Source organism: Theropithecus gelada, chromosome 7a, assembly GCF_003255815.1.
Source record: "Theropithecus gelada isolate Dixy chromosome 7a, Tgel_1.0, whole genome shotgun sequence".
Lineage (NCBI taxonomy): Eukaryota > Metazoa > Chordata > Mammalia > Primates > Cercopithecidae > Theropithecus > Theropithecus gelada.
Window position 1 is genome coordinate 16744057 of NC_037674.1, and position 18932 is coordinate 16762988.

Genomic DNA, 18932 nt, shown 5'->3' on the forward strand with positions numbered 1-18932 from the left:
GAGCAAAAACACTAAATTATTTACATAGTACATTTACATCAGTACTTGCATTCTATGAGATAAAGTACACCAGAGAACCTGGTTTCATGCTGTGTTCCCCTTATCCAGTCCCTCTTAGCAACAGACTTTGTTTTTTAGACAGAGTCTCACTCTGTGGCACAAGCTGGAGTGCAGTGGCGTGATCTCGGCTCACTGCAACCTCTGCCTCCCAGTTTAAGCAATTCTCCTGTCTCAGTCTCCCAAGTAGCTGGGATGACAGGCGTGCACCACCATGCCCGGCTAACTTTTGTATTTTTAGTAGAGATGGGGTTTCACCATGCTGGTCAGGCTGGTCTCGAACTCCAGACCTTAAGTGATCCTCCTGCCTCAGCCTCCCAAAGTGCTGGGATTACAGGCATGAGCCACCGTGCCCGGCCAGCAACAGCATTTCAACTTGTCTTAGAGAATACACACTAGCCAGCTGGGCGCAGTGGCTCACACCTGTAATCTCAGCACTTTGGAAGGCCGAAGCGGGCGGATCACCTGAGGTCAGGAGTTCGAGACCAGCCTGACCAACACGGAGAAACCCTGTCTCTACTAAAAATACAAAATTAGCCGGGCGTGGTGGCGCATGCCTGTAATCCCAGCTACTCGGGAGGCTGAGCGAAGGTTGCAGTGAGCCAAGATCGCACTACTGCACACCAGCATGCCAACCTGGGCAACAGAGTGGGACTCCATCTCAAAAACAAAAAAAAAAAAAGAGAGAGAGAATACATACTAGCCATTGGTTGGATGCCATTAAAGAAATATTTTATTTTGTCTACATCATTACAGATGCTAGTACCCTTAGAGTAGTAAAACAAAACTACCACATAATCTTTATTTAAAAAGCCTTGGGTTAAGCTCTGGAGAATTTTCATAGGCAAATTCTTCTGTATGGGCTGGATCAGTAAACACTCCGATAAAATCTATCTCCAGAAAGAATGGACCATCCACTTTATCAGCCAAGGTGAATCCTATAGAAGAGATCTAAATTTAAAACAGAGAAATTGATTAAAATCTCATACAGTGACATACTGATATTATTCCAGGAGTTTAAAATCCCATCAAGTGATGATTATAACTGGGTTTTAATGCTATCAGCCCTTAGGAAATACATACTAGTTCTCACATAGCATACCGTAAGAGGAAATGCAAGACTGTTTTTCTTTCCCCATTCAACTTCCTTCCCTCTCCTCATTAGGTAGCGCCACTTAAGACTAGGAAGGACGGCCAGGCGCGGTGGCTCAGGCCTGTAACCCCAACACTGGGAGGCCAAGGTGGGCAGATCATGAGGTCAAGAGTTCAAGACCAGCCTGGCCAACATGGTGAAACCTCGTCTCTACTAAGAATACAAAAATTAGCCAAGTGTGGTGGCAAGCACCTGTTAATTCCAGCTACTCGGGAGACTGAGGCAGGAGAATTGCTCGAACCAAGGAGGTGGAATTTGTGGTGAGCTGAGATCATGCCACTACACTCTAGCCTAGGGGACAAAGCAAGACTCTTGTCTCAAAAAAAAAAAAAAAAAAAAAAGACTAGTAAGGACAACATGAATGCCTAATGGAGGTTCCCTGAAGTGTTCATAAACTCTTATTTTAAAGCTAAATTAGGAGGGAGGGGACAGGGGAAAAATAGCTAAAGTAAAATGTACGCATGCTAAAAATGATCATTCTAAAATTCCTTCAGGATGGGGGTATAGTTCATAGGGGAGGTCTGAGTCAGCCGCTGGCTAGGTTTAAGAGCAGTGGCCCTGAGAAGAAATTTTCATCTGCCAGCTCTCAAATGAACTCAGTCTCACCAGAGTTTCGATTCATTAAAAATGATACAGTTCTGAGTGAAAAATACAGGAATATATTACCTTGTCAAGCAGAAGCTCATGCTGAACATCCCGGATTCTTCCTCGATTAGAGAAGAAAAATTTGGAAAAAGGAATCTGAAAGAAGAAACCATTTACTTCATAACTGAAATGTAAGCAATTGAGGCATCTACATGTAATGATAAAACAAGAGTTTACATTTATTCTAAAATTATTTAATATATGTATTATGACAAATGGCTAGCCATTTGGATCAAAGATGTAACTCAGGCCAAACAATAAAGGGTTAACTATGAAAAAAATATTTGTAACATTTGTGGAAAAAAGACTAGTACCTAAACACAGCTTTTCTTTTTTTTTTTTTTTTTTTCCTATGGAGAATGGGGTCTCACTTTGTTGCCTGAACCCGGGAGGCAGAAGTTGCAGTAAGCCAAGATCGTGCCACTGCACTCCAGCCTGGGCGACAGAGCTAGACTCTGTCTCAGGAAAAAAAAAAAAAAAGCAAAAAGAATTGTAATATGTTTCCCTTTCTTCCTACATTAGAAAGGGAAGAAAAAGAAATGTCCTATTCCTTCTACTCTTGAACTTTTCAAGTGTGCCTTTTTATTCATCAACTTTATTTTCATATTTCTTCTTTATGTAATTTACTTATTATTAAGCACAATCTTTTAAAACTATATCTGGCTTTGTTTGTTTTTTGTTTTGTTTTGTTTTTGTTTTGAGATAGGGTCTCACTCTGTTACCCAGGCTGGAGTGCAGTGGTGCAATCTTGGCTTACTGCAACTTCTGCCTCCCAGGTTCAAGTGATTCTCCCACCTCAGCCTCCTGAGTAGCTGGGACTATAGGCGCACACCACCACACCCGGCTAATTTTTTTTTTTTTTTTTTTTTTTTAATAGAGACGGTGTTTCACCATGTTGACCAGGCTGGTCTTAAACTCCTGAGCTCAAGTAATCTGCCAACCTTGGCCTACAAGCATAAACCACCACACTCTGCCTAAATAATTATACAGAAGCTCTCCAGGATATATTCCTAAATTTTAAAAACACAAACCATAGGTACAGATTATGCTAATTTTATTTTTTGAGTTTAACAAAGGAAGAAAATGGCTGGGCCTGGTTGTGCATGCCTGTAATCCCAGCACTTTGGGAGGCCAACACAGTAGGATCACTTGAGCCCAGGAGTTCAAGACCAGCCTGGGCAACATGGTGAAACCAAGACTCTACTAAAAAAGCAGAAAACTTATCCAGCCATAGTGGTGCATCCTTGTAGTCCTGGCTATTCAGGAGGCTAAGGTGGGAGGATCACCTGAGGCCGGGAGGTTGGGGCTGCAGCGAGCGCATGCTGCACTCCAGCATGGGCAACAGAAGTGAGACCCTGTCTCAAATAAACAAATTTTAATGAACATAAATAAAAATAAATTATACATATTAATATTTATTCCAGTAATTTTATCTCTAGGAATATAGCCTATGAAAATAGTTAAGGATGTTTACCTCAGAGTTTGTTCCGACAGTAGAAAATTCTGAAAACAATCTAAATCTACACGTACATAATGAAGAACAAGTTAAGAAAAAAAAATTTTTTTTTTGAGACAGGGTCTTACTCTGTCACCCAGGCTGGAGTGCATGCAGTAGGGTGATCTTAGCTCACGCAGCCTCAACCTCCCAGGCTCAAGCAATCCTCCCACCTCAGCCTCCTGAGTAGGTGGGACTAAAGGCGCATGCCACCACACTGGGCTAATTTTTGTATTTTTTGTAGACACAGGGTTTTGCCATGTTGCTCAGGCTAGTCTTAGACTCCGAGCTTCAAATGATCCACCGCCTCAGCCTCCCAAAGTGCTAGGATCACAGGTGTGAGCCACTGGACCCAGCCAAAATTGTTCTCTACTTATATAATATCATGCAGACATTAAAAATGATGTGGAAATATATTTGAAAACAAAGTGGTAAACAATAGTTCAGGGAAAATACCGTATACATGTTATAAAACACCACTGGAAGGGAAAAGTGTGACTAGAAAAGTCTGCAAGATACCCGTCAAAAATAGTATTTCATCTCTGGATAGTGGTAGTACAAGATTTTTTTCTGTATTTGCCAAATTTTTTTATAATGAAGTAGTTATTTTGTATAATAATTCATTTTATATATATTACTTAAATACAAGTATATATAATTTGTTATATATATCTATAGTAGTGCATATATATGTACTATGTATTGAATGCTTATTTTGTGCTAGACACTAAGACAAAACTCTAGGTACAGGGGAAACTGGTAGGAACAATATAAGCAAGATTTCTGCTCTCACAGAATTTACGGAATTTAGGGCCAGCTATGGTGGTTCACGCCTATAATCCCAGAACCTTGGGAGGCCGAGGCGGGTGGATCACTTGAGGTCAGGAGTTTGAAACCAGCCTGGCCAACTTGGTGAATGAAACCCCATCTCTACTAAAAATACAAAAATTAGCTGGGCGTTGTGGCACACGCCTGTAGTCCCGGCTACTCGGGAGACTGAGGCAGAAAGATCTCTTGAACCTGGAAGGCAGAGGTTGCCGTGAGCTGAGATCGCGCCACTGCACTCCAGCCTGGGCGATAAGAGTGAGACTCCATCTCAAAAAAAAAGAATTTATATAATTTATGTTCCAGGGAAGGCAGTAGAGTGACAATAAACAGATGAATGAATGAACAAAGTAATTTTAGTTAGTGATAAGTTCTATGAAGAAAGTTATAGGATGGTGGTGTTGAAAGTAACTGGATTAGAGGGTCCGATTTTACTTACAGGAATCAGGAAAGGCCTCTCTGAGGCAACTTTTGAGCCACGAGGTGAATGATAGGAAAGAGAAAGCAGGTGAAGACATGGGGGCAGAGCATTACAGCAGAGCAACACTACGTGCAAAGCTCTGAGATGGAAATGAGGTTGTTGAATCTGACAGACAGAAAAGGGGCTGGTGTGGAGGAGGGAGGTAGGAGGAGAGATGGAAGATGAAGACGGGGGTCCGATATTGTAGGCCCATAGGTCATGTTCAGGAGTGTGGACTTACGTCTTTTTGTTTTTTGTTTTTTTTTGAGATGGAGTCTCTCTCTGTCGCCCAGGCTGGAGTGCAGTGGCACGATCTTGACTCACTGCAACTTCCACCTCTCAGGTTCAAGCGATTCTCCTGCCTCAGCCTCCTGAGGAGCTGAGACTACAGGCGTGTGCCACCACCTGCAGCTAATTTTTTGTATTTTTAGTAGACACAAGATTTCACCATGTAGGCCAGGCTGGCCTCAAACTCCTGACCTCAAGTGATCTGCCCGTCTCAGCCTCCCAAAGTGCTCAGATTAAAAGTATGAACCACCTAGCCCGGCCTGGACTTTATTCAAATTGTGATGGTTTATTCAAACCACTGAAGGGTCCTGATATGGTTTGGCTGTGTTCCCACCCAAAATCTCATCTTGAATTGTAATAATCCCGGTGTGTCAAGGGAGGGACCAGGTGAAGTTAACTGAACCATGGGGGTCGTTTCCCCGATACTGTCCTGGTGATAGTGAGTTCTCACAAGATCTGATGGTTTTATAAGGGGATTTACCCCCTCACTCAGCTCATTCTCTTTCCTGCCATCATGTGAAGAAGGATGTGTTTACTTCCCCTTCTGCCATGATTGTAAGTTACCTAAGGCCTCCCCAGCCCTGCAGAACTGTGTGAGTCAATTAAACCGCTTTCCTTTATAAATTACCCAGTCTCAGGTATTTCTTCATAGTAGCAGCACAACAACAGACTAACACAGACAGGTTACATGCTTAGGAGGTACATTTACATGCTTAGAAGCATGTAAATGATGTCATCTGAACTATGTTTCAGAAAGATCACTCTGGCTGCTGTGGAGCCAGGATTTTAGTGGGGCAAGAGACAAACAGGGAAATCAATAATGAAGCTGCTGCAACAATCCAATCACCTGGACCAGGGTGGGAGTAGAAGAGATGGCTAGAAAGGTCAGCTGCTGAGTGTATTTTGCAAGCAGAGGTGACGGGACTCGCTAATAGACTGGATGTGGGGCGAAGGAGAAGAATTCAGGATGACCCTCAAGTATACAACATGAGCAAAATGGGGGCTTTGTGAGATTTTTTTTTTTTTTTTTTTTGAGACGGAGTCTCACTCTGTTGCCCAGGCTGGAGTGCAGTGGCGCAATCTCACTCAGCTCACTGCAAGCTCCGCCTCCCAGGTTCAAGAGATCCTCCTGCCTCAGCCCCTCTATTAGCTGGGATTACAGGCATGCGCCACCATGCCCGGCTAATTTTTTTTTTTTTTTTTTTGAGACGGAGTCTTGCTCTGTCGCCCAGGCTGGAGTGCAGTGGCTAGATCTCAGCTCATTGCAAGCTCTGCCTCCCGGGTTTACGTCACTCTCCTGCCTCAGCCTCCCAAGCAGCTGGGACTACAGGCGCCTGCCACCACGCCCGGCTAGTTTTTTGTATTTTTTAGTACAGACAGGGTTTCACTGGGTTAGCCAGGATGGTCTCGATCTCCTGACCTCGTGATCTGCCTGCCTCAGCCTGCAAAAGTGCTAGGATTACAGGCGTGAGCCACTACGCCCGACCTTTTTTTATTTTTATTTTTTTTGAGATGGAGTCTCGCTCTGTTGCTAGGCTGGAGTGCAGTGGCACCATCTCGGCTCACTGCAACCTCGCCTCCCAGGTTCAAGCAATTCTCCTGCCTCAGCCTTCTGAGTTGCTGGGACTACAGGCGCACGCCACCATACCCAACTAATTTTTGTATTTTTAGTAGAGACAGAGTTTCACCATGTTGGCCAGGATGGTCTCAATCTCTTGACCTCGTGATCTGCCCACCTCGGCCTCCCAAAGTGCTGGGATTACAGGTGTGCGCCATGGCGCCTGGCCTCTAATTTTTGTATTTTTAGTAGACACAGGGTTTTGCCATGTTAGCCAGGCTGGTCTCGAACTCCTGATCTCAGATGATTCACCCACCTTGGCCTCCCAAAGTGCTGGGATTATAGACATGAGCCACCACACCTGGCCTAGGACACCAACTTTTTTTTTTTTTTTTTTTTTTTTGAGACAGAGTTTGGCTCTTGTTGCCCAGGCTGGAGTGCAATGGCAAAATCTTGGCTCAGCGAAACCTCCGCCTCCCGGGTTCAAGCAATTCTCCTGCCTCAGCCTCCCAAGTAGCTGGGATTACAGGCATGTGCCACCACGCCCAGCTAATTTTGTATTTTTTTCAGTAGAGACAGGGTTTCTCCATGTTGGTCAGGCTGATGTCAAACTCCCGACCTCAGGTGATCCACCTGCCTCGGCCTCCTAAATTGCTGGGATTATAGGCGTGAGCCACCATGCCCGGCCAAGACCTCATTTTTATAAACAATGAAGACTTATGCTGTACCTTGACCTCCTGCCAGTAGGGTCCACCACGGGTGAACATGAAGTAACTATACATCTGATTCGTCCTCTGGAGGAAATCTGTGTCCTCCTTGATATTCACCATCCAAGGCCGACCATCCCCACGTACACGGAGATACAGAGTATTGAACTGCGACCAATCATAAGACAACTTCCTCTCAAAAGCACCCTACGATATTGAAAGGAAAGTTAATTGCACCTCCTTCTCCACTATCAGCAAAATGTGAGTCATCACCAAGTCAGCATCATCAACAGGATTCACTAACCATATTTCTGACTTTCTGCCCCATAAGAAGGCAGATAAACCCAGTGATTATTATTTTAGCACAAAATACTGACATAGTTATATGTTTCTAAGGTAATGTTGAACACACAACTGGCCCAGGACAGTGTTTACATGGGGTAGGCACTCACCTGTGTTCACTGAATGGAAATGAATGTATTTCCTCTACCTGGTCCTATGGAGCAATGACTTTTTTCTCTTTTTCTTTTTTTGAGACGAAGTTTCGCTCTTGTTACCCAGGCTGGAGTGCAATGGCACGATCTCAGCTTACCGCAACCTCTGCCTCCCGAGTTCAAGTAATTCTGCCGCAGCCTCCCGAGTAGCTGGAATTACAGGCATGCACCACCATGCCCAGCTAATTTTTTGTATTTTTAGTAGAAACGGGGTTTCTCCATGTTGGTCAGGCTGGTCTCGAACTCCCGACCTCAGGTGATCCACCCGCCTCGGCCTCCCAAAGTGCTGGGATTACAGGCATGAGCCACCGCGCCCGGACAAGGAGCGGTGATTTCTGAGTGGCCTATTTTATGACAACTGCCTTTCCACAAGTCAGAAAACTATAGAGAAAAGAGCTTAAGTTTTAAAAGTGATATTTAACAACAGTGGCTAGCATCCATTGAATATGTGCATTAAATAATTTGCATGCATAATTTAATCCTCACAACAGTGCTATGATAGGTTATTAGCATCTTACCCCGTTTTACAGATAAACAAACTAAGCACTCAGCTAATAAGTGGTATATCCAATGCTGTTTAACTCCAAAATCTGTGTGCTTAACAACTATCTATACTGCCTCTCTCTTCAAAAGTGGAATTTAGTTCATTTCCAAAGGCATTTAGTTATAGCAATCTCAAGGGTACTCTGATGTTGAGAACACCAATGTCTAGATATAAACTAATATTTATTATCCGTGTAACTTTGGACAAGTTACTAAATCTATCCAACTCTGTTTCCTCATCCATAAACCTGGGATGATCTTACCTCAGGAGACTGTTGTGAGAAATAAATGGGATAATATAAAGTGCTTAGCACAAGGACTGCCACGTCACGCTTAATAAATGTTATCTACTATTTTCATTATTCCAAAATGAATATTTGGGCCAGGCACAGTGGCTCACACCTGTAATCCCAGCACTCTGGGAGGCCAAGCGGGGGGGGCGTGGATCACCTGAGGTCAGGAGTTCAAGACCAGCCTGGCCAACATGGTGAAACCCTGTCTGTACTAAAAATACAAAAAATGAGCCAGGCATGGTGGCATGCACCAGTAGTCCCAGCAACTCAGGAGGCTGAGGCAGAAGAATCACTTGAACCTGGAGGGCAGAAGTTGCAATGAGCCAAGATCATGCCACTGCACTCCAGCCTGGGTGACAGAGCAAGACTCCGTTTCAAAAAAAAAAAAAGAAAGCCACAGGCTGACCCTACATCAACTCTATAAAACCCCCGGCCATTACAGAGGCTGTGGTCTTTGTTAGAGGAGATGAAAATCTCTCCAAAAATCTTTCAGATGTCTAACCGCTCAGGATTCCTGAAACATAACAATGCTGGTTCCTGGCCCAAAGCAATGCCCAGAAACAAGTAACTGCTCCTCCTCAGAAACCACTTCCCCCTTGTGCTTCCACTTTACACTTGTGCCAATACTTATCTCCAAACACAGGTGAGGCGCCAAATATAACATGGCAGGTGTTTTCATTTATAGAAACAAAAGCTATCTTCTATAGTTTATGCTACAATGAAGTTCACCCCTGTTCACTAGAAAATGATGCCGCCTGGGCCTCACCTACCCTTGGAATCCTGGATATCATTGCACAGTACCCACTGCGGGCAGACTCCCCATCCTGAGGTGCCTCAGAGCTCAGAGTTCCATAGAGCAGTGCACTTTGGTTATTCTTGCCCATTTTCAAAAACACTTCACTTCTGCCTCCAATCGTCTTATCAGAAGTCACTCTCCACTTATCCAAATCTTCTTTCCCGCGGAACTGCCAGACAACCTTGGCTTGTTCCAGCAAGGCCTCTTGCAGAGGGCGGCCTTCCGGTCCCTTCCAATGATTCACAATTTCATCCTTCAAACGCCTAAAATGGTCCATTGCTTCATCTCTAATTGCTTTATCGAAACTAACATCAGGTTTCTCCTCAGGACAAGTTATATCCAAAGCAACTTCTTTCTGGTGATGTCCTTGCAAACCCCCTTCAGTCTTCCTCTGTGAGGAGGCTTTGCCAGGAGAAGCCACTGGTTTCTGAAGACTACTGGAATAGTCTGCAAAGCGAATACCCAAAAATGGATGCAAGGCAGAAGTTGGCTTAGAGCATTTTCTGAGAATATAAGTACCACGCAGCACTTTGTGAAACAAAGCCATGGTACAAAAAAATCAAAATGTAAGTTTCTTCCTGGGCTACCAAGGGCTACGAAGAAGCTTCAGCAAATAGCCCAATTCTACCTGTAACGGAAGAGACATTGAAGAATTATCAGTATAGCAATGAACACATCACAATTTCAAATTCAACAGAAATCAGGTATTTTGAAATTTGTTAACTTATTTTGTTTATTATTATTATTATTATCATTATTATTTGAGACAAGGTCTTGCTCTGTGGCCCAGGCTGGAGTGCAGTGGCACAATCACAGCTCATTTTAGCCTCTCTACTTTCTGGAGTCAAGTGATCCTCCCATCTTAGCCTCCCAAGTAGCTGGGATTACAAGCACACACCACCACACCCACCTAATTTTTAAATTTTTTGTAGAAAGGGATCTCCGTGTCCAGGCGCAGTGGCTCACACTTGTAATCCCAGCACTTTGGGAGGCTGACGCGGGTAGATCACGAGGTCAAGAGATCAAGACCATCCTGGCCAACATGGTGAAACACCGTCTCTACTAAAAACACAAAAATTAGCTGGGTGTGGTGGTGCGTGCCTGTAATCCCAGCTACTAAGGAGGCTGGGGCAGGAGAATTTCTTGAACCTGGGAGGAGGAGGTTGCAATAAACCAAGATCGTGCCACTGCACACTCCAGCCTGGCAACAGAGTGAGACGTTGTCCCAAAAAAAAAAAAAAAAAAGAAAAGAAAAAGAAATGGATCTCCCTGTGTTGCCCATGATGGTTTTGAACTCCTGGGATCCAGTGATTCTCCCCTCAGCTTCCCAAAGTGCTGGGTTGCAGGAATGACGCACCATCCCCGATCTTTTTTTTTTTTTTTCTCTCTTTTCACAAGAGAGTGGGTCAGGCTGGGTGCGGTGGCTCACGCCTATAATCTCTACACTTTGGGAGGCCGAGGCAGATGGATCACCTGAGGTCAGGAGTTCGAGACTAGCCTTGACAACATGGTGAAACCCCATCTCTACTAAAAATAATCCAGGCGTGGTGGCAGACGCCTGTAATCCCAGCTACTCGGGAGCCTTAGGCAGGAAAATCACTTGAACCCGGGAGGCAGAGGTTGCAGTAAGCCGAGATCGCACCACTGCACTCCAGCCTGGACAACAAGAGCAAAATTCCATGTGAAATAAAAAAAAAGAGAGAGAGACAGGGTCTTGCTCTGTCACCCAGGCTGCCACGCTGTGGCAAGATCAATAGCTCATTGTATCCCTGAACTCCTGGGCCCTGGGCTGAAATGATCCTCCCACCTCAGCCTCCAAGGTAACTGAGATAACAGGTGCACACCACCATGCCCAGCTAATTTTTTTAAAAAATGTTGGCCAGGCGTGGTGGCTCACGCCTATAATCCCAGCACTTTGGGAGTCCAAGGTGGGCAGATCACTTGAGGTCAGGAGTTCAAGACCAGCCTGGCCAACTTGGTGAAACCCCATTTCTACTAAAAATACAAAAATGAGTTGGGCGTTGTGGAGAGCGCCTGTAATCCCAGCTACTGGGGAGGCTGAAGCAGGAGAATCACTTGTACCCAGGAGGCAGAGGTTGCAGTGAGCTGAGATCACACCATTGCACTCCAGCCTAGGCAACAAGAGTGAAACTCCATCTCAAAAAAAAAAAATTGTAGCCCACCACGGCAGCTCACACCTGTAATCCCAGCACTCCGAGAATCTGAGGCAGGCAGATGACTTGTCAGGAGTTGGAGACCAGCCTGCCCAACATGGTAAAACCCCATCTCCACTAAAAATACAAAAATTGGCCCAGTGTGCTGGCTCATGGCTGTAATCCCAACACTTTGGGAGGCCAAGGCAGGCAGACCACCTGAGGTCAGGAGTTCAAGACCAGCCTGACCAACATAGTGAAACCCCTACAGAAAATACAAACAATTAGCTGGGTATGGTGGCCCATGCCTGTAATCCCAGCTACTTGGGAGGCCTAGGCATGAGAATTGCTTGAACCTAGGAGGCAGAGGTTGCAGTGAGCGGAGATCGTGCCACTGCACTCCAGCCTGGGTGACAGAGTAAGACTTCACCTCAAAAAAAAAAAAAAAAAAATTAGCTGGGAATGGTGCTGGGCACCTGTAACCCCACCTACTCGGAAGGCGGAGGCAGGAGAATCACTTGAACCTGGGAGGCAGAGGCTGCAATGAGCCAAGACTGCGCCATCGCACTCCAGCCTGGGCAACAAAAGTGAAACTCCATCTCAAAAAAATACATATACAAAAATTAGCTGGGTGTGGTGGCAGGTACCTATAGCATGGTGGCAGGCACCTATAATCCCAGCTACTTGGGAGGCTGAAGCAGGAGAATCGCTTGAACCCAGGAGTGGGAGGTTGCAGTGAGCCAAGATCAGGTCACTGCACTCCAGCCTGGGTGACAGAGCAAGACTCTGTCTGAAAAATAAATAAATAAATAAATAAATAAATAAATAAATAAATAAAAATAAAAAATTGTAAGACCAGGCACAGTGGCTTATGCCTGTAATCCCGACACTTTGGGAGGCCAAGGCGGGTGGATGACAAGGTCAGGAGTTCGAGGCCAGCTTGACCAACATGGAGAAACCCCATCTCTACTAAAAATACAAAATTAGCCGGGTGTGGTGGTGCATGACTGTAATCCCAGCTACTCAGGAGGCTGAGGCAGGAGAATCGCTTGAACCCAGGAGGTGGAGGTTATGGTGAGCCAAGATCACGCCATTGCACTCCAGCCTGGACCACAAGAGCAAAACTCCATCTAAAAAAAAAAAAAGATAGAGATGAGGTCTTGCTAGGTTGCTCAGACTGGTCTCCAGCTCCTGGGTTCAAGTGATCCTCCCGCCTCAGCCTCTGGAGTACCTGGGATTACAGGCATGAGCCACTGCACCTGATGAATACTACTCCCAATACTTTTTTTTTTTTTTTTTGAGACAGAGTCTCACTCTGTAACCCAGGCTGGAGTGCGGTGGCGCGATCTCAGCTCACTGAAGCTCCGCCTCCCGGGTTCACGCCATTCTCCTGCCTCAGCCTCCCAAGTAGCTGAGACTACAGGTACCCAACACTACGCCTGGCTAATTTTTTTTTTTTTTTTTGTATTTTTAGTAGAGATGGGGTTTCACCGTGTTAGCCAGGATGGTCTCGATCTCCTGACCATGTGATCCGCCTGCCTTGGCCTCCCAAAGTGCTGGGATTACAGGCGTGAGCCATAGCGCCCAGCCCACTCCTAATACTTTCAAATCACCCTGATATATATTATCTCATGCCATCCACACACAAATCCTATGAAGTCAGGTAGATATTTCCTTTCTATAGGATACAGACACCAATAGGTAAAATGACATTATCCATTTTTTTTTTTTTTTTTGATAACTTGGCTAGATATCTTGGCTCACCACAATCTCCGCCTCCTGGGTTCAAGCGATTCTCTTGTCTCAGCCTCCAGAGTAGCAGGGATTACAGACCGGCACCACCATGCCCGGCTAATTTTAATTTTTGTTTTTGTTTTTTGTTTTTTTTTTCAGTAGAGATGAGGTTTCGCCGTGTTGGCCAGACTGGTCTCGAACTCCTGACCTCAGGTGATGCGCCCATGTGGGCCTCCCAAAGTGCTGGGATTACAGGCATCAGCCACCGAGCCCGACCTTTTTTTTTTTTTTTTTGAGATGGAGTCTGGCTCTGTCACCCAGGCTGGAGTGCAATGGCACGATCTTGGCTCACTGCAACCTCTGCCTCCCGGGTTCAAGTGCTTCTCCTGCCTCTGCCTCCCGAGTAGCTGAGATTACAGGTGCCCACCACCACGACCAGCTTTTTTTTTTTTTTTTAAGACAGAGTCCAGCTTTGTCACCCAAGTTGGAGTGCAGTTGCGCGATCTCGGCTCACTGTAACCTCCACCTCCTGGTTTCAAGCAATTCTCTTGCCTGAGCCGCTGGAATTACAGGTGTGCGCTACCACTCCCAGCTAATTTTTGTATTTTTAGTAGAGACAGGGTTTCACCATGTTGGCCAAGCTGGTCTCGAACTCCTGACCTCAAGTGATCCGCCCACCTTGGCCTCCCAAAGTGCTGGGATTACAGGCGTGAGCCACCGCGCCCAGCCGACATTATCAATAAGGTTTGCTAATAAATCAAAACCATGTAAACAGTATGTTTTCACATGTATTATAAACGTAAAGGAACCAGGAAAAATTAACAGTTGATCTGAGGTCCTGCAATTATGGATAATATTTAAATTCCCCCGCGCCGGTTGCACTTAAATGATTTACACATTTAAGTTACAAAATTATTTACCTCTACACATACAGAAATTTTAGAAACAAATGATAGCTCATAAAATATTTTGCAAACCCTCCGTAGTGTTATTTCTCTAGTAATATAACTTTAATTATAAATGCTTTGTTTCATTTTTTTTTTCTACCAGTAAATAGAAAATCTAACCTATTAACTGAACAATACCGCCCTGAGGTTGACGGTGGGTTTTGACAACATAATCCACGCAGCTAGAAGTGAGTCGAATTAGTAAAGCTATCCATGGCTTACCATGTGCCAGAAACTGCTCTAAGGGTTTCACTGACGGCTCACAACAATCCTCAGAGAGGAACTATTATTATTTCAATTATGGAGACGAGGAAACCGACGTTCCAAGACTAATTTACCCGAGGTCACGGAGGTAGTGAGTGGCAAAACTCTTCCGCCTTGGCGTTTACCTCCGGCACTCACGGCCTGGCCTCCGAAGACTAGACGTTCGCCGCGGTGGGGAGGCCCCGCAACCCTCAACTGCCAGGGCTCTGTCGCCTCCCCACACCCGGGACACATCAAACGCCGACCTACCACCTATTACCTCCCCGAGCCTATAGTGTGGCTTCCAACCAGAAGCCACTTTTCACTTATAGGTCCATCTGTTTTTCCCTTCCGATGCCAAACAAGGCGTCAGAACACTAAAGTTCCGGCCGAGTACAAAAGCCCAGGAAGGATAGCAAGGACCCGGTAGCCCAGCCAACTGAGGTTTTTGGAGGTTTTTGGTCCACTTGGTCGCCAGTTGTAAGGAAGTAGTGAGGATTCGGATAAGTTTTTCGCCTCTCCTTTCTGTATCCTTTCAGACGGCAACTCTATCTCTGCGTCTTTTTTTTTTTGAGACGGAGTCTCTGTCGCTAGGCTGAGTGCAGTGGCACCGTCTCGGCTCACTACAACTTCCGCCTCCCGGGTTCGAGCGATTCTCCTGCCTCAACCTCCCGAGTAGTTGGGATTACAGGTGTACGCCATCAAGCCCGGCTAATTTTTTTATTTTTAGTAGAGGCGGGGTTTCACCATGTTGGCCAGGATGATCTCGATCACCTGACCTCGTGATCCACCCGCCTCAGCCTCCCAAAGTGCTGAGATTACAGGCGTGAGCCACCGCGCCCCGCCTCCTATAGAACCCAGTTATTGCTAACGCACCTGCGCCCCCACTTGGCGCCTGTATCCCTTCTTTCCTTATCTGTCCCCTCAGTCTCCACAAGAACTACCTGAGGCCTCAAGAGGCCGGTTCTGCTGGAATTGCCCCCATGAATTCTTGAGGACCCACCATGCACCTGGACAGCAGCACCTCCTACCAGCCCTTCCTCAGTCCTGCCCCACAGGGTCGCCAGTTCCTCAGGGCATCTGTTTGTACCTTGTGCACACCTCTGGTAAAGCACTTTCTTTTTTCTTTTTTTTCTTTCTTTTTTTTTTTTTTTTTTTTTTTTTTTTTTTGAGACGGTGGAGCCTCACTCTGTTGCCCAGGCTGGAGTGCAGTGGCGCGATCTGCAACCTCCGACTCCTGGGTTGGAACAATTCTCCTGCCTTAGCCTCCCGAGTAGCTGGGATTACAGGTGTGTGCCACCACACCCGGCTAATTTTTGTATTTTTAGTAAAGACAGGGTTTCGCCATGTTGGCCAGGCTGGTCTTGAACTCCTGACCTCATGATCCACCCACCTCGGCCTCCCAAAGTGCTGGTATTACAGGCGTAAGCCACCGTGCCAGGCCAAAGCACTTAAACATTGTTTGTTTGGTTTTTTTTCTTGCTGCCAGGGAAGACAGAATCAACACTGTAGCTTAATTATTCACTCACTTCTCACTTCCTCCGCCACGCTGTGAGCTTTCTTGGGTCCAGACTGCGCTGTTTTTCCTTAACCAGAATGTCCCATAGCGGCGGGAATTTAGTGCTCAGTGTGAATTTGAGAGCATGTACTTCGGTAACACCTTTGTTCTCTAAGGTTCCAAAGGAGCTCACCAAATACAGTAGCCCTTTCCATGTTTTCTCCATCACTAGTTTCTGGGCCGCCTCCTCTTCCTCAAATTCTGCTTGGCTTCTCTAGACTCTACAGTTGCTTCCTCAAACCTTCCCTTTCTGCCCCCATCACTGACTCTTCTATTATCTTCCCACAACCTTTAATGCCGGCTGTCTCCATGGCCCATCCTGCACCTACTTGTTTTCTAGTTTGAAAAATTTAAGTTATCGGCCAGGCGCGATGGCTCACGCCTGTAATCCCAGCACTTTGGGAGGCCGAGGCGGGCGGATTGCAAGGTCAGGAGATCGAGACCATCCTGGCTAACACGATGAAACCCCGTCTCTACTAAAAATACAAAAATTAGCTGGGCGTGGTGGCGGGCCCCTGTAGTCCCAGCTACTCAGGAGGCTGAGGCAGGAGAATGGTGTGAACCCGGGAGATGGAGCTTGCAGTGAGCTGAGATCGTGCCACTGCACTCCAGCCTGGGCACACAGAGCGTGACTCCGTCTCAACAACACCACCAACAACAAAAACTGGAAATGTCTTTTTGTTGTTGTTTTTTAGGAAACACCCTTGAGTAATAAAAAAAACTAAATGTCTAAAACTAAATGTGTCATTTTTCCTCATACTAATTCCTCCTCTTATCTCCCTATTTCTGTAAATGGCCACATCCTTCTAGGCTGGAAATCCTTGACTGTCCTTGGCTCCTCTCCTTAAAATCTTCTCTTATTGATTCTAAATCCTGTTGCACTCTCTTGCTGTTTTTGATGTTTGATCTCTTCACGCCTTCTTTCCAAACCCACTGACACGTTTCTTGTTTTTTTGGTTTTTAAAATATAGTAGCCATCCTAATGAGTGTGAAGTGGTATCTCATTTTGATTTTGATTTGCATTTCTCTAATAAATAGTTGTTTGCTGCTTTTTTTTTTTTTTTTTTTTTTTTTGTTTTTTTTTTTTTTGAGCCACAGTCTTCCTCCCTCACCCAGGCTGGAGTGCAGTGGCGCAGTCTCGGCTCACTGCAACCCCCGCCTCCCAGGTTCAAGTGATTCTCCTGCCTCAGCCTCCCAAGTAGCTGGGATTAGAGGTGCATACCACCACACCGAGCTAATTATTGTATTTTTAGTAGAGACAGGGTTTCACCATGTTGGCCAGGATGGTCTCAAACTCCTGACCTCAGTTGATCCACCCACCTCAGCCATCCAAAGTGCTGGGATCACAGGCGTGAACCACTGTGCCCGACCTGTTTTTTGTTTTTTTGAGACAGAGTCTTGCTCTGTCGCCCAGGCCAAGGTGCAGTGGCCCGATCTTGGCTTACTGCAACCTCTGCCTCCCAGGCTCAAGCGATTCTCCTGCCTCAGCCTCCTGAGTAGCTGGAACTACAGGCATGCACCACCACACCCAGCTAAGTTTTGTCATTTTAGTAGAGACAGGGTTTTACCATGTTGGCCAGGCTGGTCTTGAACGCCTGACCTCAGGTGATCCACCCACCTTGGCCTCCCAAAGTGCTGGGATTACAGGTGTGAGCCACTGCGCCCCGCCAGGATAGTTTTTTTTTTTATTATTTTATTTTTTTAAGCTGCTGAGTTTGTGTTAAGCAGGATCCTGTCGTTTCCAATCAATATTAAATGAAATTATATATATAAAATGTTTGCATAATTCTTGAAATTATTTGGTAAATGTGCAAAAAAGCTAGCTATTATTGCTGCACTCTAGGACAGTGTTCAACAAGTACACAGTCCAGTAGAGGCATGTCATCAAACAAATAACTGCAGCACAGTTAGAAACTATAGTAGAGGGAGGTATTAGGTACAAGACTGGCCCAAAGAAGGGTGTAATGAGTACTTATGGGCTAGACATTGAGTTTAACACTTCTCAGGCATTTTCTCTTTTCATTCTCAGAACAATTCTGTGAAGTAGGTACTCATATTACACCTATTTCCCAAGTAAGAAAACAGATGTTAAGTAACATGCTAGTCACATGCTTGTCACAGCTGTTGAAGTGGCAGAGCTGGGATTCAAACCATGTCTGTCTGCTAAATCCAGGATACATGCTCATTATTCATTACATTGTATCATGTCTGCTTCTCTGAGTTAGCTAGTAGTTCCTAGAGGAAGAACATGAACTGAGCATTGAAGGATAAGGCATTTAACAGACAGATGAGAGGCAGAAGGGCACTCCAGGTGAGGGAACATGTATATGCAAAGGCAGGGAGTTACGAAACAGACCATGTGCCCGCAGAAATGGAAGACTTCCGCTTGTCAGAATAGTGATGATTTCTACTGTCTCTCTCTCTTTTTTTTTCCCCCAGACGGAGTCTCCCTCTGTCGCCAGACTGGAGTGCAGTGGCACAATCTCAGCTCACTGCAACCTCTGCCTTCCAGGTTCAAGTGATTCTCCTGCCTCCTGAGTAACTGGGACTACAGGGGCGTGCCATCACGCCCAGCTAATTTTTGTATTTTTAGTAGAGACAGGGTTTCACCATGTTGGTCAGGATGGTCTCCATCTCTTGAACTCATAATCCACCCACCTCGGCCTCCCAAAGTGCTGGGATTCCAGGCGTGAGCCATCGCACCAGCCCGATGTCTACTGTCTAAAAGCAACATAGAGTCAAGCCCAGGGATATGCACTTACAATACCATATCTCTTAAGACTTACCATGGGCTGGCCGGGCACGGTGGCTCACGCCTGTAATCCCAGCACTTTGGGAGGCCAAGGCAGATGACTCACCTGAGTTCAGGACTTTGACACCAACCTGACCAACATGGAAAAACCCCGTCTCTACTCATACAAAATTAGCCAGGCATGGGGGCGCATGCCTGTAATCCCAGCTACTCGGGAGGCTGAGGCAGGAT

General features: G+C 45.7%; 1 protein-coding gene across 3 annotated transcripts; it reads right to left on the reverse strand.

The window, feature by feature from the left end:
• Positions 1-763: 763 nt before the first annotated feature.
• NDUFAF1 (NADH:ubiquinone oxidoreductase complex assembly factor 1) lies at positions 764-14688 on the reverse strand. Of its 3 annotated transcripts, XM_025390753.1 has the most exons (5): positions 14371-14688; positions 9289-9942; positions 7210-7395; positions 1877-1951; positions 764-1008 (listed from the first exon to the last, which is right to left on the reverse strand). In XM_025390753.1, exons 2-5 carry the CDS (start codon positions 9859-9861, stop codon positions 859-861), a joined length of 984 nt encoding a protein of 327 aa, XP_025246538.1. In that variant the 5' UTR covers positions 9862-9942; positions 14371-14688; the 3' UTR covers positions 764-858. The 3 variants fall into 3 exon arrangements, with proteins under 3 accessions (XP_025246538.1, XP_025246539.1, XP_025246540.1); XM_025390754.1 differs by lacking the exon at positions 14371-14688 and having other exon boundaries at positions 768-1008; positions 9289-10038; XM_025390755.1 differs by lacking the exons at positions 764-1008; positions 1877-1951 and having other exon boundaries at positions 6891-7395.
• Positions 14689-18932: the final 4244 nt, after the last annotated feature.